This window comes from Suillus subaureus (assembly GCF_016647635.1).
Source record: "Suillus subaureus strain MN1 chromosome Unknown BJ212scaffold_1, whole genome shotgun sequence".
Classification (NCBI taxonomy): Eukaryota; Fungi; Basidiomycota; class Agaricomycetes; order Boletales; family Suillaceae; genus Suillus; species Suillus subaureus.
This window is the reverse complement of record NW_024538557.1, coordinates 2,105,874-2,126,528: the sequence shown is the minus strand read 5'-3', so window position 1 is coordinate 2,126,528 and position 20,655 is coordinate 2,105,874. Positions and strand designations below refer to the sequence as shown.

General features: G+C 47.9%; 8 protein-coding genes across 8 annotated transcripts; 5 read left to right on the top strand and 3 right to left on the bottom strand.

The window, feature by feature from the left end:
- Nucleotides 1–501: 501 nt before the first annotated feature.
- BJ212DRAFT_1474644 (uncharacterized protein) lies at nucleotides 502–1,588 on the top strand (the record flags this gene model as incomplete). The annotated part of the gene is made up of 9 exons (XM_041339129.1): nucleotides 502–533; nucleotides 590–679; nucleotides 732–754; nucleotides 804–837; nucleotides 900–969; nucleotides 1,026–1,085; nucleotides 1,135–1,207; nucleotides 1,260–1,329; nucleotides 1,384–1,588. 9 exons carry the CDS (start codon nucleotides 502–504, stop codon nucleotides 1,586–1,588), a joined length of 657 nt encoding a protein of 218 aa, XP_041200344.1.
- A 516-nt stretch (nucleotides 1,589–2,104) lies between these two features.
- BJ212DRAFT_1474643 (Mif2/CENP-C like-domain-containing protein) lies at nucleotides 2,105–4,098 on the bottom strand (the record flags this gene model as incomplete). Its single annotated transcript, XM_041339128.1, has 6 exons — nucleotides 2,105–2,298; nucleotides 2,365–2,455; nucleotides 2,512–2,672; nucleotides 2,730–3,044; nucleotides 3,092–3,739; nucleotides 3,798–4,098. 6 exons carry the CDS (start codon nucleotides 4,096–4,098, stop codon nucleotides 2,105–2,107), a joined length of 1,710 nt encoding a protein of 569 aa, XP_041200343.1.
- A 181-nt stretch (nucleotides 4,099–4,279) lies between these two features.
- BJ212DRAFT_1474642 (uncharacterized protein) lies at nucleotides 4,280–5,563 on the bottom strand (the record flags this gene model as incomplete). The annotated part of the gene is made up of 1 exon (XM_041339127.1): nucleotides 4,280–5,563. One exon carries the CDS (start codon nucleotides 5,561–5,563, stop codon nucleotides 4,280–4,282), a length of 1,284 nt encoding a protein of 427 aa, XP_041200342.1.
- A 1,363-nt stretch (nucleotides 5,564–6,926) lies between these two features.
- BJ212DRAFT_1294750 (nucleotide-sugar transporter-domain-containing protein) lies at nucleotides 6,927–8,524 on the top strand (the record flags this gene model as incomplete). The annotated part of the gene is made up of 2 exons (XM_041332244.1): nucleotides 6,927–7,153; nucleotides 7,207–8,524. The coding sequence occupies 2 exons, from the start codon at nucleotides 6,927–6,929 to the stop codon at nucleotides 8,522–8,524; spliced, it is 1,545 nt and encodes a 514-aa protein (XP_041200341.1).
- A 1,386-nt stretch (nucleotides 8,525–9,910) lies between these two features.
- Nucleotides 9,911–10,645, top strand: BJ212DRAFT_1294749 (uncharacterized protein; the record flags this gene model as incomplete). Its single annotated transcript, XM_041332243.1, has 4 exons — nucleotides 9,911–10,090; nucleotides 10,244–10,292; nucleotides 10,347–10,425; nucleotides 10,477–10,645. 4 exons carry the CDS (start codon nucleotides 9,911–9,913, stop codon nucleotides 10,643–10,645), a joined length of 477 nt encoding a protein of 158 aa, XP_041200340.1.
- A 588-nt stretch (nucleotides 10,646–11,233) lies between these two features.
- On the bottom strand, nucleotides 11,234–11,595 carry BJ212DRAFT_1474640 (uncharacterized protein; the record flags this gene model as incomplete). Its single annotated transcript, XM_041339126.1, has 3 exons — nucleotides 11,234–11,332; nucleotides 11,381–11,506; nucleotides 11,557–11,595. The coding sequence occupies 3 exons, from the start codon at nucleotides 11,593–11,595 to the stop codon at nucleotides 11,234–11,236; spliced, it is 264 nt and encodes an 87-aa protein (XP_041200339.1).
- Nucleotides 11,596–11,617: 22 nt separating this feature from the next.
- Nucleotides 11,618–13,104, top strand: BJ212DRAFT_1312675 (uncharacterized protein). Its single transcript, XM_041334064.1, has 2 exons — nucleotides 11,618–12,982; nucleotides 13,046–13,104. The coding sequence occupies exon 1, from the start codon at nucleotides 11,647–11,649 to the stop codon at nucleotides 12,781–12,783; it is 1,137 nt and encodes a 378-aa protein (XP_041200338.1). The 5' UTR covers nucleotides 11,618–11,646; the 3' UTR covers nucleotides 12,784–12,982; nucleotides 13,046–13,104.
- A 397-nt stretch (nucleotides 13,105–13,501) lies between these two features.
- BJ212DRAFT_1294747 (uncharacterized protein) lies at nucleotides 13,502–14,533 on the top strand (the record flags this gene model as incomplete). Its single annotated transcript, XM_041332242.1, has 1 exon — nucleotides 13,502–14,533. The coding sequence occupies one exon, from the start codon at nucleotides 13,502–13,504 to the stop codon at nucleotides 14,531–14,533; it is 1,032 nt and encodes a 343-aa protein (XP_041200337.1).
- Between the last annotated feature and the right edge of the window lie 6,122 nt (nucleotides 14,534–20,655).

Here is a 20,655-nt window from a genome sequence, read left to right as displayed (position 1 = left end):
GTTTGCATATCTGAGCACATGATTCTTAGCTCGTCATCGCAGATATTCCTTCTCAACTTCAACGTTGCAGCTGGTGGCGCAGAGCTAAGTCCTGGCTAGCTCTATTTCCTCTTGTCTCACTCAAGTTCCAATTGATGAGACTCACATAAGCAGCCTTTTACTGCGGAGAATAACCCTGGAGGTTGCTGTTTGTTGGTAGGGCATCAATCTTTGGCCCCATTAGCCAAATATATATTATAGCGCTCGCCGCTGCCACAGAGCTGAGCGCGATTTCCTTATCTACAACAGTTGGATCTCACGCTAAGAATGTTCCAGAGATCAGAAGACAACAAGCTACAGCTTGCCATGTCGCAAACCAAGAACAGCTGTACAGCATATACAGCTTGTCTGAGGCATACAAAAACCTCCTTCCTGGGCCTCTACTAACTGCAGGACTCGACGCTCTTCAATCCATACTTACTCTCAACTGAATTGTGTGTTCTAGAAATCACTTTAAAACCCATGTCCATCGTCAGGAACTTAACATTTCAGTCGTGAGCGTTTTTGCGCTATCGCGCTGTCATAATCTTTTTACCTGACCACCTTGCAGCAACGATCTCGGCCGAGAGACGACGATTCTGCTCGCTTTTGATGCAGATGTGGAGGGCCTCTACGACACAGTCTACCCCGTTGTTTGGAGGTAAGTACCCCCGCTTTCACCCTCGAGGAATCCAAATCTTTCAACATTTCAGAGTCTTCACTTTCCCAGAGACAGGTAGGTTCCCCCGCTCAATTCTCACCTCAATTATGAACCATCGTTCCAGGCTCACGCAAGTTTCAAGTGACCTACACGAATGAGTAAGCAATGTCCGAGCAATGACCAGCGTCATGCTCACGAACGCCATTTACTGGACGTATAGCCTTGTTCTTGCTGAAGCAGACATCATGGATGGGAACCTCGTTAATACTTTTACTGACTTCAAGCTGAAGGTAGGAGACTCTCATCTGTTCCGCGGCTCCCAGCACGAACACAAGCCATCTTGCAGCCAGGCCAACAAACCACGCTGACCCTAGAAGATGACATTAATGATACCTTGAGTTTCTCCGTATGAATGACCTTCATCTACCTTTACAGCTCATTAACGACCTGCGTAGCCACCTGTGGATGGTACCAATGGCTACCTGACGGCAGAGAACAAGACTGGGCTTGTCCAGGACCTTGCAGTCGGTTTGTGACACCATTTCTCTCTCTCTTTTTCTCACCTCACTGGAACTACCAGGGTTTTTTACCCCAACTCCACACCTTGTCTCGTCTAAGCCTGATCCGGCGCTCTTCTTCAAGGAAGTCGAGTATGTCGATTCCCCTTCATTTCCCCTCCGGGAAATTCACACTTCATACCACAGAGACGGCAGTATTGCCACTGCTCAGTGGAAACCAGTCCTGCGCGTCTACCTCGAATCAGACTATCAAGCGACCGAGGTCTTGGTTGATGCTATCGATAGCACTGCCATTTGGGAGCAGGATCTCCACCGGCTTTTTCGGAATACGACCTTCAACCTCGAACGGGACGTAATGACTGGACGTTGCATGCTCGCGAAGACCAAATGAAGGAATGCCAAATTGGTGTGCATGGTAACTGTTGTCTGAGGTTGGTGCATCATTGTTCTCCCTGTTTTCGCCGCCCCCTCACTCAGAGACACAGTTGCTTGTCTTGTATAACCTTTCATCCCGTGTAATCACTGTTGTACCATGTTGAGTCGATTGATCATATTTGTTTGGCGGTCACCTTCGATCGTCAAAACAACTATCTTAATCCCGCTCGCAATAGGATGAGTGGCGACTTGAATTGAAGACTAATTCAAGTTGCAGCTCATCTTGTCATGTCAGAGACCCTGACCGAGTTTGAGTGACCTCACATAATTGGGATGGAGTACAAGGGTATAGGTATTACATCGAGTGCTGACGGATATAAGTACGCTAAGTCAATGTCATAATCGTCCCATTCATTTCGTCGACAGAAACGACACTTAATCATGGTAAGCTACAGTGAACCGATGATGATAAAAAAAAAACTGCAATACAAAGAATGCGCTATTAAATTCACAAATGTCATACTAAAACCGTTCACATCTTCATCGACGTCCCCCTCTTAGCCAGCGAAGTAGCTCCCTCACTCAACCGCTGGGGGTGCGATGACGGAGGCGCAGAGTGTGATACGTGATCTAGCTGTTGGTCTTCGTCTAATGATACCTGACGGGCTTGCGTGAAGAAAACTTTTGCATCTCGATCGGAGATGTTTTCGATGTAGTAGGTGTTGCCTGAATGCGGATGTGGTTTGGATTATTTACGAGATCAGCGGACAGGGCATGAAGAATGGAACTGACCACGCGGCACAATGAACATGCCCCCTGTAGCTACGATGTATTGTGATTCGTGAATCACGGCAGCTACGGCGCCTTCAATGACATAGAAAACCTGCATAAAAATGGGGTAAATAGATCGAAGTGCCCAGCGTAGTGGCGAATGCGAACATAAGTATTGTCTTTCGTCCCTTTACTTGGTTTGCGGCCCTGCGGGGGTATGCGAAGGACGCCTGCTGCAATAAAGTCTCCCTCCCCGAAGATCTTTTGAAAGAACCACCCGCCGCCAGCCGCAGGTTTGGGATCGATCTTCTTTGCTGTGTAGACGATGCCTGAAACAACGCCAGTCAACATAAGATTGTGAAGTGCTGATGGGAGAAGCTACGCACGTCTTAACACCGGCTCCTCGGTGGCATAGTCGATGACCACGCCGGATTCCTGTGTTTCGTCGTCCCAGCCTTCCTCGGGATCAAATGGCTCGGGCATACTCTTCGCACGTTCACTGCCTGTGCGCTTGCGCTTCTTTCCTGCTTTTCCGAGTGGTTTAGGAGGTTCTTGCGGGATGCGGATGATTTCTTTGATTTGAGGAACGAGAATTAGGCCAGAAGTGTCACCACCATAAACGACTTTCTCTTGGCGCCAGTATTCGAGCGGTTTGTACCGATGCCGTCGACTGCGACGTACCCCCTCGGGTAGTGGAGAATCTGAGGTGGATGAATTTCTTGTTCATGGTGTAAGACAGATGGCTTACTTTCTTCAAATGGTTCGATGACTCGCTTGGGTGCGCGCGCTGCTTTGGGTTTTTTGGATTTCTGCTCTTTCGGTTTTTCTTTGCGCGGCTTCTTAGGGGGCGGGTCTTCTTCATCTTCCTCATCTGGCGCATTCTCAACTTCTTTGAGTCCCTGAGCAATATCCTCATCGATCCCATTTTCCTCCTGGTCCTCCACCTCTACATCTGCACGCAGCTTGCCCTTGCCCTTGACAACCTTCTTCGCCTGTGATATCATCTCCTTTTCAACTTCTGCAGCATCATCCTCATCGTCCTCGTCGTCCTGGTTCATATCATTAAAGCTTGTTCCCGTTGGCGGGGGGCTGTCGTTCGGTGGGGGATCATAGTCGAAGTCTTGATTTGCTGGCTCGAACTCGGGGTCCGGAGCAGGGTTATGCTCATGGGTGTCGTTGTATACGGAGAACGACTTGGAGAGTACTGAAGGGCCTGCACCATTCACAGTAGATTCACGCCTAGACGGTGCGGCTCGCATACGGGGCGAAGGCACTTCATCAAAGTCGATCTCAGATGTTCGCGGGACGGATCGCGACGAGACTGGTTTGCGCGCACTGTTAGGCGCCATCATGGGAGGCGCTTTAGTAAAGTAAGCCAGTGGACTGCCCTGGTTGCCTGTGTGAAGCCACGAGACTAAACACGTCGGATCCTACTCGCGGTCAATGTCACTCACTTTCCGCCAATTCCATGGACATCTCCCCATCCTCGTCATATTCGTCGACTTCTGGGACGGGAGTGACGGCTGAAGCCTTCTTCTTGCGTGACTTTACGCGGGGCGGTGTGCGATCGTCAGCTTGCTTGATGACCTCATCGAATGGCTCAAATTCATCAGAGTCACGGACGACGTATCGGACTGCGATTCCGGTTTTCTTTCCGAGGCCAAGATTGTCCGCGCGGAATGGAATATGTTTCTTTGGGGGGCCGCGGCGACTGCCTATGCTTGATTTTCTGCGGTCTGTAGATTCGCGTGGCATCGTTGGCGAACACCTCTGGAGGAGTAAGTGCCGTGGGAAATTTAAACAAGACACGCTTGTCGCGGTTAATGGGTCACGGAATGTCACGCGCACGTCACGCGTTTGTGTTACTTTGTGTCAGGCGAGCCACAGGAGGCTACATGTGGGTCGATTCAAAGGGTGTAAATGTGATTAAAAATTACTATGATTTCTCCTCCTCTAGATCTCCTTTCCCGTTCGTACCAGGATTCTGCTTTCTTAGGATCCCCTGCAAAAAGTCCAATGTCGTCTCACTAGGAGCGCGTGGTAGTGGTTGCGTCGATTTGCGCACGAGATTATCGAACCTCGCTGAGCGCTTAGGGTGTGGGGTGTGATTGGCGAAAGAGCTCAAAGGTTCAGCCGTAATGTACTCCAGTGAGCCGGGCCTATGAGTGTTGCTCTGGGAGTGACTCTGCGTGTCATTTGCAAACGCTGTCATCGAGAGCTTCGCCGCTTTCAAGCCTTGCCTCTTGTACACCACCTCTGGCGCCTTCTCCAACAATACAGATTCGGGCCTGAGTTTTGTCACTCCAGTTTTGCTCGCGTCGCCCCACGTCATCACGTTGCCCACTCCTTTGTTCTTCTGTTGCACGAGGGTGCCCATACCAGCATATGATGCCACGTAATATAGCGCTTTACCTCTCTCGCCCCTCACCTCTTCAACCAGTCGTCCTTTGTGTTCCTTCGTAGAGAGATATGTTTGAAGTGCTGAGAAATGAGAGTAATGGAGACCTGCAGAGCGATGCGGCACGCTTTCGAGTGAACGTGAGCGAGGATGCTCTCGTATCCCTTCAGACTCCCACTTAGCGAAGTCATTAAGGGAATAATCCGTCCGAAGTTTTTCGGGAGGGGCTTTTTTCCCCTTGAACGATCCCTTGGATGTGAATGATTCCTTGGACGAGTCCGTTCTCATCTCTTTTGAAGCCTCCTCTTCCATCCCTTTCATCTCCTTTTGCTTCTTTAGTGCTTCCGCCTTCATCTCCTGGTATTCAAAGAAGTGCTCGCGTTTGCGACGGATATGCGCAACACATTTCTTGAATTCCAAGTTGGACATGGCATGAATATTGGGGACAGCAGATGAGCGCCAACATTTTGGGTCCGTCTGCGTTGGCGCATACTCCGAGTCTAGCATATCACCAGAAGCCTCGCTCGGTGCCCGACGTGATTCTTCTGACGTGGGGTTCACTTGTAATTCATCCCAGTTCTTCATCCACATTGCCTGAGGCTCTGCAGAGTTCCATTCTGTCTGCTGTTCAAGAGAGTCGACAGCCTTTACTGTAATGTAGGCTCCACGTCTGCGTATTGGGAGCGGACGTTTGAAGCCCCAGTTGCCGCGGTGAGCGTCACCACCGTGTGTGGTATAGACTTGGGCAATGCGGGGGTCGAATGAGGAGAATTTTGACCGTTTGAGAAGAGTGGCGAAAGGAGACTGTACAGCGGAAGCCATGCCTGAGCCGTCGACGTCCTCGTCAGTCGGGTCAAGCAACAAGTCCGATTTTCTACAATGCCCGATACCTTGCCAAATTTGGACAGTCAAGCTTTGTATGCCCGCTCGGCATTTGCCGGGATGATCAAAACCTTCCTTGTCTACCAACATTTTCTCAACAAAAACCACGACGTCCAAATTACTATTTATCCTCTGCTTCACGCAACTTCCAAGGATGGATAGTCCAGACAAACGTCAAGGATTAAACTGTTGTCTCAAAAACAATCTTTGCTGAATGTTCCTCCCACTGGTCGAGGGATGAGGACGCAGGATCACCTGGAGATGCCTACAACTCTCTTCATACTAATGTTTCTACTGTTTGTAGATGGATACCGTGCAATTATAATATTGTAAGTCGTGTATATCCTTATCGTTTGAGCTGTGATGGGCACCGATGCATGCCGAAGAAGATCATCCTGGTAAAAACACACAACCCGTTCGAAAGGGTCCCTTGAAGTGCGAGGGTGTCTGATGCGGTTTTTGTCAAAGAGCCACACAAGACAGATGGGTGTGGATGGAGAAATAAAGGCGAGGCTGAGGTATCGCATTGGTGCTCATCCTGCGACTCGATCATGAGCTGTGATGATGGGCTGATGATGGTTTCACAGACGAAACAATATTGCCCAGCGTGGATATGTAGGCGGAACCGAAATGGTAGGTTACATTCATATTCTCAGCGTCATCTTATCAGGATGATGTTACACGGGAGTGTTGTACTACTACTATCATTTCATGTTATGTTCTACTTTGTAAATCCATCATTATTCATCATGTCGAAATGTTGCTGCATAGCCTAGCAGAAGAGTTCACATAATGCGAAGTTGATCACAGAATCATTTTGTTGATCAAGTGACTTATAGCCGAGGTTGGTGAATGTCGTGATTTTTATGGATACACCTTTTTTGTGTGTGCTCCATCACCCTCAAAGTTTTTCCTACACTGCAGTGCTGAGCAGCACCGACTTTGTTGAAGACTACGCCGTTGCTCTCTTGGCGACTTAGTTCTAATTCAGTAGTCACAGACTTTGACTGTTTAACTGCCACGGTCGAATCGGATTCAAACGAGGTGCTTTTTCTGGACGGTGTTGCGTTTCCAATCATTTCTCATCTCTTTCACGACAGCAAGCCACGGCCTTTTATCATATTTCTTGTCGGTCTCCGTTGAATTATACGTGGAAGGAAGCACACTGAACGATATCCGAACCAACCAGCCAATCGCGTTCGTTGAAAAAACGGAACACGCACGAGTAGTCAGTGAAGTCATCCGTAGCATCTTTGGATTCTTTACTAAACCTTGGTCCGCAGTGCCTTCATCTTCACATGAAATGTATCATCGTGCATACCCTTCCATCCGTTCCGTTCCTTCATCTTCCAACATCCTCGGCACCACAAACACCAGCCCACGCCTAGCCCCATTGCTTCCCCCCTCAGGGCTTCACGGTCTCTCACCTAAATCAACTGGATTACTTCTCAACCAGCATCTGAACGCAGCTCTACCAGAAACAGCTCCGAAACATCCAACAATCTGCGGAATGCCTCTGAAATACGTATCGTGAGTTTAATCAAGTATTTGGTCTGCAGATGGCTAACTTTCCCATGTATCAGGCTCATCACCCTCGCCGTTCAAAATGCAACCTTGTCAATTGTGATGTACTACTCCCGCGTATCGACACCTCCGCACCTGTCGTATTCTCCTGCAGCAGCAGTATTACTATGCGAAATACTGAAAGGTTCCATATCCTTCGTCATTGCACTATGGAGAGCACGGGACATATCAGAATCTCATTGGTCATCCCGGAATTCATTCACCGGCCTCGTGCAATTACTCTTTCCATGGTCTGCGCCTTTCCGCCAAGTATGCAGTGAGATTTTCAGCCCTGATTGTTGGAAGTTGTCCATACCAGCTGTCCTTTACGTCGTGCAGAACTCGTTGCAGTTCGTTGCTATCAGTAATCTGCCCGTGGCGTCCTTTCAGGTGGCATATCAGATGAAGATCCTAACCACTGCGGCGTTCTCAGTCATTCTCCTCCGGAAAACGCTATCTTCGACGAAATGGTTGTCGTTGTTTTTCTTGGCGATTGGCGTTGGTATTGTCCAGGTGCAGACGACTGCATCGAATAGCGGGATGCGGGAGATTCGCGTGGGGAGCGCGCATGATGCGGCGCCTCTCCACATCCATATTATGAGCCCACTGAAGGGCTTTGGTGCGGTCACCGCTGCCTGCTTTACATCCGGTCTCGCAGGTGTCTACTTTGAGATGGTGCTCAAGAACTCCAAGGCAGACCTGTGGGTGCGCAATGTCCAACTCTCGCTCTTCTCCCTCCTCCCTGCCTTCCTCCCCATCCTCTACGGCCCTGCGCAACCGCCTTCCATGAGCTTCTTGAGTTACCTCTTCCGGAACTTCGGTGGATGGGCATGGGCCACGGTGGCAGTACAAGTCTTTGGTGGTTTGGTGACTGCTGTCGTGATCAAGTATTCAGACAATATCTTGAAGGGATTCGCGACGTCACTATCTATCATTCTCTCTTTCCTCGCCTCCGTCGTGCTCTTCGACTTTCACATTACCCCTTCCTTCATCATCGGAGCTTCTACGGTGCTTGCAGCGACTGCCATGTACAATCAGCCCGCGTCGCCTGAGACCAAGATAGCGTCCGCAATTAGTGGCGGCTCAAAGCCATTTTCAGATGCCCCTTTAGGCCCTGATGATCCCATAATAGGCCAGTTCCCATCACAGAAGAGGTCGTCACCGTTTGGAAGCCCCCGAGCTATCGCTAGTGCTCTGGGCCTTGCAGAAAAGCCCTCGAGCATGGTCGAGAGCGACTACTTCTCCGACATGGAATCCACCTCGCGATACCTCAATGCACCATACGGTTCTCCCTTTCCCTCACGTACGCCCACACCCAGGCCCGAAGAGCGGCTGTAATTAGCACACCAGGACAAAAAAAAGAACATATCAGAACTTTCAACTATTATACGACGTCTTACGATGATTTTTTCTGAATATACCCGTTTCCTAGATCTTTGCAAACAAGCCCTTTTTACCACAGATACTGCATCGCGTCATTGCACCACGATCTTACAAACAGGCGAATCTGAATCTATTTCATGGTTATCTTATCAAATCTTCTCTCTTTTTCACAGCCAAATCACGTTACGATTCGTTCCGCTCATTCTCCGCAGTCTTTTCCGGTCGTGCCGTTCCAGAGTGCTTCGTGCGTTTTTGCTATTCTGAAGCTCTTAGTGCCGTTCATTTCAGATTGCATTCCTACCTTTTTTGCTACCTTTACGCACGAGGACTGCTGATGATGAACTTTGAACTTTTTTTAGTAGAGTATTGACTTTTGCTGACATGTTCTGTTAGCTGTAATTGGGGCTGAATTTACATCTTTTACATCCGCTGTTCTGGCTTGCTGAGGTGTCGATTGCTTAGATGATGAGTAGTGCAGCTCAACAAGAACCTATCTGCCTCCAGTGGCACAGCCAACAACTGCTTCCCGGGCCCCGCTCCCTCTCCCTCGCCGTGGGTGAACTCAGGCTTTCATTGGTCAAACATCAGTTCATGGCGACTCAGCGCACGAAGGGCCTAAATTTCGAATTTGTCCCTCGGACCTTCACAGCGTGCGATCTCATAGATCATGATTAGACTCCCGATCTGTGGTATTTCGTGAACATAGACATGTGGAGTCTTGACAGTTCACCAATCAATATCATCCAACCTGGCGGTCTCAAGGTGCGTATGAAACTCCGGCATGTGCATGATGTCTGATCGATGTCTGTTACTACAGCATGCTCAGCGTAACTTCCCTTGGTGTCTTCCAACTTAACATCGGCACATCAGACAACTATCTTTCAATATCAACTTAAGTGCAGTTGTGGGCTTCATGTCAGAGGTACGAACTTTCAACGTGACATTTCGGGTTTAAAAAGTGAAATCAGGCCCCTTCCGGTGGCGTTTTGGCCTATACGGTGATCCCGCGACTTCTGACGAGCACAGAGCCTTCAACACACACGGAACTGTCAAACAACTGCCACATTCCTGTATGGGAAGTCCGTAATGTTCGGCACTGCAGTAAATGTGTCCCCTACGGTCTCAGAGGAGATCCAAGGAGAATGTGTCTTTTTATGTTACAGGCCAAGGATGCAGAAACGGCCTTTGAGGCATTTATGGGCCCCTTTGCCGAGCCTCTGAGTGCCGAACTCAAGGCCTTTTAATAGCAATGACGTTCGTGCGTGTTTATCTTTGGGCTGTTGGGCTGTACTCATTTATTTTTATACCCGACTGTCTTGCAGCAACGATCTCTGCAAGAGAATGACGTTCATGCTCACTTTCGACTACGAAAAGGATGGCCTCTATGACACATGCTACCCCGTAGTTTGGAAGGAAACTATGATCACGATCGTCGCTCATTTAACATATGGACTCGCTTCGTCCAAAGCACAAGCTGCGGATGGGAACCTCATTAGTGCTTCAACTTACGTGAAGCTGCAGGTTAAAGACTCCCATCTACTTCGCGATTCACAACACAGACATGAGCCATGACCGACCCACACCGACTGGGAAGTTTTCCAATGACCTCTGTTTCTTTACAAGTTTTGCTTTCGTTGTGCCTTTATCTCGACAGCTCACGGGCGACTTGCCTAGACCCCTGAGATGGGAACCGGTGGTTTCCTGCAGGTCGTGAACAAGACCGGTCCGTTCAGGACCTTACCATTGATTTGTGACTACCATTTTCTCCTTGTTTTAGCACATCTGTGCGTGGTCCAACTGCCAGGCTTTTTGGACCCGGTAGACGAATTCGCGCTTGTTGCAGCACTCTTCCTCGGGTACGCTTGATATGTCGTCTTCCCTTCATCTCCCCTACGGGAAACTCACAGTAAACAAAGGAGATGTGGCAGCAAGAAAGTCAAGACTGAGTGGAAACCAATCCTTAGCATCTACATCACCTCGGACTGTCAAGAGAATGAGATTTTGCTCGGTGCCACCGACATCCTTGTGATCTGGATTCAAGACAAGATTTATACGCCATTGCACAGAACGACCTAGAACCTCAATCGAATTTGATGAATCCATCGGAGAGTACACAATCACCCCGGCAGACGAAGAGTTGCCAAATAGCTGTCATTTGAGTCAGTATCTCAATATTTTCCCAGTTTTCGTAACATCTTGATTCTAAGTTCCAGCAGTCTGATACGGTTGTTTGTCCTGTATCACGTCCCTCAACATAGCTGTACCGCGGCTAAGTGTTGGGTTATCTATATGTTCTGCACCAATATTGTGTTGGACCTTCATTGCGTGGGTCGCCAAGTTAATCGATAATTTGACAGCAATCGCTGCAGTGCACAAATGTCTCCAACAGTTGTATACGACGTTTTACGAGAAATCGAGCGACCAACAAAACGACCAAGAACCGAACAGCTTCGAGATCTGCCAATGATGATTTTTGATTTTTCCTTTCGTAGAGTATTGACATTTGCTGATGTGATCTGGTTCCTCTGTCAGCTGTAAGTGAGATTGAAAATCCGTCGTTTCTATCTGCCTGTTGTCTTTCCTTTCTGAGGTATCGATTGCATAGACGAGCAGAGTAGTGATACTGAGCGAAAAGGAGTGGCAAGCTTTCCTTTGATACTCCCATCAGCTCGCAACGAGCGCACGAAGGGCCTTTTCGAGTTCGCCCCCGCTTTCCAAGAGCGCCTTTTCGGCGTGCGACCTAGGAATGCCTAATTCATTTACCTGTAAGAGTGGATGAGCTATGCACCAGATGGAGATTGCAACACGCACAATGAGTTCGACGTCCTCTCGTTTCACGACAGTAGCATCCTTGGAGGACTTGGTGGGTTTGAGCGCCATGACTTGCCGCAAGCTCTCTTCGAGCTTGGTTTTGGAATATTGGTAGCCATCGTTGAACTATGGTTGGGGTAAGCCCAATCATGAGGAGAGTAAGAGCGGTCACTGACAGTCGCAAGGACTTCTGCCTCTCCCCGTCCGTTATTCATGTGGTATTGCTATAATTGAGGAGTATCGGAATATGCCGACGCTTGTTATCCATGTCCATCGAACTGGAATGGCAAAAGCTGAACTCATCACTAGCGACCACCCTCGTTGACATCCTCAACAGACAATTAACAACGACTCAAAGGCCATCCTTTATCGGTCCTGTCGAAATCTCCTCGCTCGACTTTGGTACTGTCCCTCCGGATGTGGAGCTCGTCGACCTTCGTGATATATACCGCGATTTTCTCGAAGACTCTGATTCTGACTCTAATTCTGAGCCAGATAATGAGAATGTGAAAGTGACGGAAGGCGCAGGGGATGATGATGGATTCGAGTGGGTGTCGAGGAAGGGGGCACGCCGAGGGATCGCGGAGGAAGGTTTGGCATATCATCATCTGCCGCCGCATATCCGATACGGGCACAGTCCTTCTGTGGATTTGTTTACGTCTACCCCAGCGTTGCATGCCGGTTCGCCGAGAGATGTGTGGGGTGGAGGCGCTATGCATGTGAGCATGCCCAGCTTAGGTGAATTCAGGCCGACACCAAGCAGCATGTCAATCCCATCGTTCGATCCTAGCTCAGTATATGATTCGATGCCACGCGCGTCTACGACGCCAGATAAGTCCTCTCCTTCTCCGCCAAATCCTCCGTCTTCACGCCCGGAACCAGAGCCAGCTCCAACTCCTCCGTCCGATAATCCAGATCTTCAGCTCCATCTCTACCTTAATTGGCACTCAAATCTCCGGCTAACGCTCACAACATCCTTATTGATCAATTATCCTTCCCCGTCGTTCATGTCCCTTCCGATCAAGCTCTCAGTGACAGGGTTGGTGTTCACGGGAGAGGTAGCTGTCGCGTACGAGGGTTCACGTGGCCGAGTGCACTTGTGCATACTCGATGAATTGGATCCCTACGGCCCCGCGTGTAAACGCCCACGAAGCCAAACCAGCACCCCTCCTGAAATGGATGAGGACAGCGGAAAACGTGACGGAAAACCTTTGCCAATCGGTCAGCGCCTCCTCCCGTCTATATTGATCGAGAGCGAGATCGGCCAGGCGGACAAACATGTTCTTAAGAATGTGACACGGGTCGAGAGGTTCATTCAGGATGTCATACGGAATACGGTGGAGGAGGAACTTGTATTTCCGAATTTTCATACATTGATCATTGGCGACCAAGGACGCTCGTGAAAACGATAATGTACTGGTAATGTAACACCATAGTGTGATTGTGCGTACTATCATAGCAATTTTCTCATGCAGGGCCCGACCCTCGTGCTCGTGCCCAAGCTTGTGGTAATGATCTCGAGTACCAATGGTCGCTTTTCTCGTGTAATATGTGTTTATCTCCTATCAAGCGCAAGTCGTGCTTGATCTGAGTCTCAGACAGGTTGTACTAATTATGATCATAACCACACTTCTGTTCATCCATTTGTCCCTTTTTCATGAACAGCGTTAGACTAGGGGTCTCATGGGTAGCAGAGACGAGGAGAAGGGTCCCACGGCTGTTTCCGAAGCTTAGTCAGACAAGGCAGACAAGTTCGCAGAGTAGAGCAGCACCACACTCACTCAGACAGCACATAGCATAGAGCCACATTGTCCTATCTCATCATGGTGAACAGAGCACATTCAGACTAGCTCAACATCGTTTTTTCGCACTAGCTTAAAGAATTTAGTCTCAGTTGCAGCATTGGCTGTCCAAATTGTGTGGATGCAACTTGGAAGCAAATTTGGAACACAGAACACAATGTGTATAGTTACATGAACCTGTGGCAGGGAATACAGTGCTTTTATGTCGCATCAAGTCCGGAAGGGCTAAGCTAGACAGCAGGTGTCAATAAGACACCTGTGGAAACCACAAAAGGACTGTACCTGAATTATAATTTATGTGGATTCTCATTGGAAACTGATGCCCAGCAGCTTGAGACCCAGAGTGCCTACAGGACAAGCAGTGACTAATACCCATTTAAAAATCAACTGGTCAAATTGGGAGATGGATATGTCCACTGCTTCCTCCCTGCTAGACACCCCAGAATTGTCCTTGCATAATACATCATATCATTTGGACAGTTTGCCCCTTAGTAGCCTCAAAGATGAAGAGCAATTTGATGTCCCAGAATTAGACCTCCAAGTACCCCAATTTGATCTACAATGGTTACTGTGCTATACAAAAACAGAGCTGATAAAACCTACCTTTGAAGAACCAGACTATGACTTGGACAAGTTTTTTGTGATTACACAAACTAGAGCTGAAATGCCTATGGAAACACCACAGATCTTTCATGGCAATGGTTGTACATCAGAAAACCCAGTGGATTTCCTAAAGTTGTTTAATCATGCAATGAGACAACAGTCCATCACTGTGAGCATGGATAAGCTAGATGCATTTGGAGATTACCTGGGTATGGGTTCTCAGGCCAAAATATGGTTTAAAGCTCTTCAATCAATGAGTAAAGCCACATGGCCAGTGTTCATCACAGAGTTTGAAAAATGCTGGCCACCAATCGTAATTATGGAAAAAACCAAAGCAGAGTATGAAAAGGAACTGCTAGAGTTTTTGTTGACAGACAAGGAGGTTGGGACAAGGATTATGCTATACAATCAGGAATGCTGGACACATGTTGCCTGGGCCACAAAGGTATTGCAGCTTGCAACAAGTGCAGGAATTGCATTGAGTATGTTGATGATCTGGCAGGTTAGAGGAAAGTTCCTGAGTGTCATAAAAGATCTGTTGAAGGATATGGAGTATATGAATTGGATGGAATTCATGAAGGAGCTTACAGAGCTGAAAGGAATGTGGCTCAAGGAGAAGAAAGAACAGCAGGCGAAACAGGAACTTGAAGTTAGCTTATTGCATGCAGATGTAGCCCACTTACAGCAATGGTGCAACACAAAACCCTATCACAGCACTCCAGAATCAACTCTCACAAATGTCCATTAAGAATATAGCACCATCTAAGGCACCTTGCAGCAATAACACTGTCACATGTGTACTGATGCAGGCAACTATGGTGTATCCACAGTCTACTTTCACTCATCAACCAACTACAGCCTCACAACCAATTGTAGTAATGGAAGACTTGAAAACAATGGTCAGGCAACTTGTAACATTATACACACACCATCAAGATACAGCAGTGGGGCATACAGCATATGCCACACAAATAGCTCAATGGAATGCAAAGTGGGGGGAGTATGAGGGTCATGCATGAGACAGGGTATCCACTCAAACTGGGCACAGTGGCAATTGCCTCCAATGAATGCTTTGCATGTGGTATGCATAGGCATAATGGAAGAAATTGTCCAGTACCACAGGACCACCAGGAGAGACTAACATGCAAAGAGGCGGCATGGAGAGCAATAGTAAGCAAGGTTCTTGGGTCATTCAACCATATGGCAGCCACACTGATATCTCTAGTATTCGGGCATGCACAGCAGACAGTATTGGCTTGGATTGAGGAAATTCCAGAAGGTAGCAAGGGAAAAGAGAATGGGTCGGTGTAAAAGAGGATATCATGTTGACCCAGCATTTTAGGAATATCTGAGCTAGAGAGAAGGTCCTCAAGTGGGGAGAGGCACTGCACAAGGACAAATCTGTCATATCATGCCCCAACCCAATTGACAAACTTATAGATAATGTGTCAGCCACATCTGTACTCACATCAACTGAAACAATTCAGATCATTGATTTGTATACAGTGGGACACATCAAAGCAACTAGACAACAAGTGGACACAAAGGAAGTGGTCCCATTTGTGCATCAGGTTGCACTAGAAGGTCCAAAAGGGGAAATTGTTAGGGTTAGAGCATCATTCAATGATGGGGCAATGGTTGGAGCAATGTGCATATTAGTATTTAACAAAGTTAAACATCACTTGCACAACTGGAACCAGTCAAAACAGCAGCTATGAATGGTGAATGGGAATATAGTCAGTTCATTGGCAAAATGGGCAGGAATGATAGAGATCAAAGGTGTGTGGGTGAAGGGAGAATTTGAGGTGTTTGATAGTGGTGGAGGATGGGAATTCCTTGTTGGAAAGCCAATGTTACAGGAATTCAAAGCAAGACATGAATACAAAATGGACACTATTAGTATCAAGGATCAGCACAAGGAAGTCACACTAAACAATCAAATCATGAACACATCAAACAAGGAGGAGAGTTTGACCCTAGACAATAAACAGTGGGAGAACACAGTGGGGGGCTTGAAAATACCCCCCTTGAGGCAAATCCTAGTGAGAGTGGAACACATGAGACTAATGACAAAGCAGTGTGATGATTGTATTCCTGCTAGGCTTGCAATGGCCATCTTTTGATATAGGTGATGGAAAGCTACAAAACCATCGACTGCTTTTCCTGCACTCAACCCACTCCGGACGTGTATTCCTGCGCTCTGCAGACCCACACATTCACTCCCGTGCTGCGCACATAACTGCGGTCGATTTCCCACGCCTTCGGACTACCTTACAGATGTCCCGCATCAGTCCATTGTCCATCCTACCTCATTGGTACATATTTTGCCTTGCCTCATGTGTTGTAACAAGTGTTGCAGCCTTATTACATGTCTTTACATATTCCTACTGCCTGTCTGTCCTGTCCCTTCCATTTCCGAGAGGGTTTAGCTAGTATAAAGTGCATAGAGTGACTACTTCGTATTTACTTCCCTTCTGCAGTATTTCCTTCCCTTAGGTTTTACTTAGGAGCAGTCACCATTAGTGCGCGCTTTTTAGCCCCTATTGGTTACCTTATACCTGGACACCTTACCTTGACTTTCTTTACCCATGCAATCAATACCCTTGCCCTCACTTGTTACCCATGCCATTCCTTAAGACTTCCCTACCCTAGCATCTTGCACTTCCACATCGACCGCTCATCGACCGCTCATCGACCGCACTTCCACATTCCTGCACTCTACATACCCGTGCACTTGTTCCTGCGCTCTGCGCACTTTTGGGTCTTTAGTATCATCAGCCATTCTCAGTAGCAATTCCCTTTAGGGTTGAACGTTCTTGCTTGCAAGTGTAACAGCTAGGCAGAGCATTGACCTACAACAATATTTTTGGTTAGGCACATTAACAAGTGTCTAGCCATTGTTGTGTTTGCACAGTGGAACATACACAAACATCACACTTGCCTTATGTTCCAATGGGGCAATGGAGACTGACGGGACACCAATAACAGCATCAAGATAGGAAACAGGTGAAGCAACTGTGGTGAAGAGTGGAGAATGGTAAACAAGCACAAGGTAAGGTAGAACAGTTAACAAAGAACATGGAACATACCATGGGAGAGAAAGAAATGACAAGGCAGAGTAATGTGGGGGTTATCACCACACATGAGGCCTCAAATGTGGCAGGACAGTTACTAGGAGAACTACCAGAATTACCACTAACAGATCAGGATCCCTCAATATACACAAGGCAAAGGAACCCATTCAAACCAGAGAGAGTAGCAGAAATTGTTCAATAAGTCACAATCAGTAATGATCTTGCAGATGCCAAATGACAGGAACTGGAACAATTCATCAAGGATAATGTGGATTTGTTTGCACTATCATTACAAGAAGTCAACATAATACCAGGAGCACAGCTAAATCTCAACATACCAGAGGGCAAGACATTCAACCTATGCACACATCAAAGACTGTTGACTCTAGAACAGTCAAGGTTTTATAATGAACAAGTAGAGGAGATGTTGAAGGCAGGAATCATAGAGCAAGCACCACTGTCATATCCGCATATCTGGATCTCAGATCTGATCCTTATCTCATCTCAGATCTGATCCACATCTTATCTCCAATCCTATCCACATCTTATCTCCCTCCAACATCTTGTCATCCAATCTGTCCACTCATCCGGTCCAGTCCACAATTCATCTGAATCCACAACCAGTGCTCATCTCCTTTCAGTAATCCCCTAACTCTGGTATTTCGGCTATCTGTATATCCGTCCTGCTCCCTGATCCATTACCTATGCTTCATTTCCATTTCATGATTTGTGATCCATTTCTACTTACCAATAGACTATCCATATGCTTCGTACATAGCCTCGGACTCTGCTGATTGATCATTCCATTAGATACCTATAGTATATAACCTCCTGTAACTCTCTGTAGCACCTCAGTTCAAATATCAACTTAGTTCTGCTCATTCCTGTCCTCTGGACCTGAGTATCTCTACTCTTGTCACCCTCCAAGACTTAGGATTGATTCCTATAGTCTATCTGCATCTGCCTCTGTCTACGACAGTCACTACCACTAGTTTCTAGTCTGGACTTGTCTGGATTAGCCTTACAATACTTATCCCATATCCGGAAGTCATCCAGATCTGCTATGCTACCCATCCAACCCTCTGGACATGTTAGTCTTGCCTTCCTGAAATAAGGGGCAATACTTGAGTAAGGGGCACAGTGCATGAGCTGAGGCCAAAGCCCTTTGGATCCAGTTAGCCCTTGAGTATGACCTTAACAGTATATTCAAACTCACACCTTACCGAGTATACTTACACTTCCTACAGCTCCAATCAAAACTGCAAACACTCTCTGAGCAGCTGGGTTAGTATCCACCTGCCGTGATTCCACTCCTATCGTTGAAACCTTCAATAGCTTCTTGCAGCATCATGCTAGCCAGCGCACTACTGCTGGAAGCATCTCAGAGCTTCTGAGTCGTCAACATCCGGAGACCCCTACACAGACTCCAGCCCTAGCCCCTCTGGGCCAAAGAGATCTGGATGACAATGACAATGATGACATTGATCATGATACCCCTGACAGAAACCCGCTGGATGGTAATGGTGGAAATCCAGATGATGATCCAGATGATGAAGACAATGATGATAGAGATGATAGCCTGGGTCCACAGGATTGCATTATGGTACTCCTATCCAGAGCTATCAACAATCTCGCCCAAAACAATCATCGCACCACCCTCCCCAAGGATCCTAAAGTCAAAGTCCATGAGCCGGATGTCTTTGATGGCACCAAGCCCTGGAAACTTCATGCATTCTTTGTCCAGTGTGAGCTCAACTTCCAGAGCAAACCCAATGCTTTCCATACTGGAAGGTCTAAAGTCAATTTTGCCCAATCCTATCTCTGTCATATCCCACAATCTGAACCCATGTTCCATCATATTCCCACGCCTTCCGAGCCTATGTCTGGACCCCACTTCATATCCAACCCATTCCCAGATCCCCTTCCGCTGTGTGCTCCACACCTCAGCAGGATCGACTATGCTCTGGATTTACCCCTGAGCTCCGGACCATTGGATCTCCACTGCTAGCCTGATCCATACCCCCCTGTCCCATCCACCCTATGCACACTCCATCCAGCAAGACATCCAGACTTCACCTCATCTCGAATTCTGGACTATATCCATCTCCTCATATTCTGGTCCTGTATCTGCCTCATCTTCCAGATCCCCAGATCTCTGGACCTCCGGATATTAACTCCGGACCTATTCCCACCCTCTGTCTGATATCCTGCACCTATCCCAATTTAGGCATCTCTGCCTTTCCAGCTTTCGGTTACCTCTTCTTCCATCTTGCTTATTGATCCTTGTATGAGTCTTCATCTCTGAGTTCATTTAGTTATGTTCCATCTTACTTACTAATGTGTTTCCACATGCTCATACATAGCCCTGCTCCTTTGCTTACTGATCCCCCCAGATATTCTCCAGCATATAACCCCTGTAGATACTCCTGTAGTTTCCTTAGTTTGAATATCAACTTAGACTTGCCCAATCCTCTCTCAGACTTTGGTCCACCTAAGTCTGTCTTACCCATCAGGCCTAGGGATTGATTCCCTAGGCCGGAGCTCCACCTTTCCAGCACTTTCCCTCTTTCCGGACTTAGGTCCAATCCCTGTCTCTCCAACTCTACCTTAGGGTAGTCTACCTCTGTTTGTTTCTACATCAGACTCTGTCTGATGTAGCCCCTATTCCTTCTGGACCTCTGGACCTCCTGTCCCTCACACCTCCGGGCATCCTGTCCTTCAGATGTTCTGCCCTCCGTACCTCCGCCCTCTGTACCTTCAGACATTCCCGGACGTTCTGCCCTCCATACCTCTGCCCTCTGTACCTCCACCCTCTGTACCTCCGCCCTCCATACCTCCGCCCTCTGTACCTCCACCCTCTGTACCTCCGCCCTCTGTACCTCCGCCCTCTGTACCTTCCTCCTAACCCTTGGATGTCCTATCCTCCTATCCTCCTGTCCTTCTGTCCTCCATCATCCTGCCTCCTGTCCTCCTGTCCTTCTGTCCTTCTGTCCTTCTGTCCTTCTGTCCTTCTGTCCTTCTGTCCTTCTGTCCTTCTGTCCTTCTGTCCTTCTGTCCTTCTGTCCTTCTGTCCTTCTGTCCTTCTGTCCTTCTGTCCTCCTGTCCTCCTGTCCTCCTGTCCTCCTGTCCTCCTGTCCTCCTATCATTCCATCCTGTTTCCTGTAGAAGTATTACCTTGCAGTGGGAACTCTCCTGAGCACTTCCTGCATTCCTCTGGAACTCTCCTACACTCCTTCGGACATTTCCTGTGCTCCTCTGGAAGTCCTCCTGCACTCTCCACCAGAGTAGCCAGCCTCCAGAAGTCCTCCAGACTTCATCAGACCATCATTGGACCTCATATGAAATGAAGGGCACATACTTGGGTAAGGGGCACAGTGTATGAGCTGAGGCCAAGCCCCTCTGAGTCAGTCTCTCTCTCTTTTGAGCAACATGGTTCTTAACAACCTCAAAGGAATGGCCCCTGAATGGTTCAAACCTGACCTCCTTTCCGATGAACATACCAATCGTCTGGACTGGATGGATGACTATTCTGAGTTCATGCTTGAACTCCAGACCAATTTCGGACCTCATGACCCTTCCAGAGATGTGGAAATGCAGCTCAAGCAACTCAATATGTGCGACAGACAGCACATCAACAAGTACGTTGTAGAATTCCAATGACTTGCCTCTCAGGTTCACAGATGGGGTGACAGAGCCCTATGCTGACAATTCTATAATGGACTTCCTGCTCATATCAAGGACGAAATCAGTCGCATGGGAAAACCTGGCACACTCTTGGAATACAAAACCCTTGTGC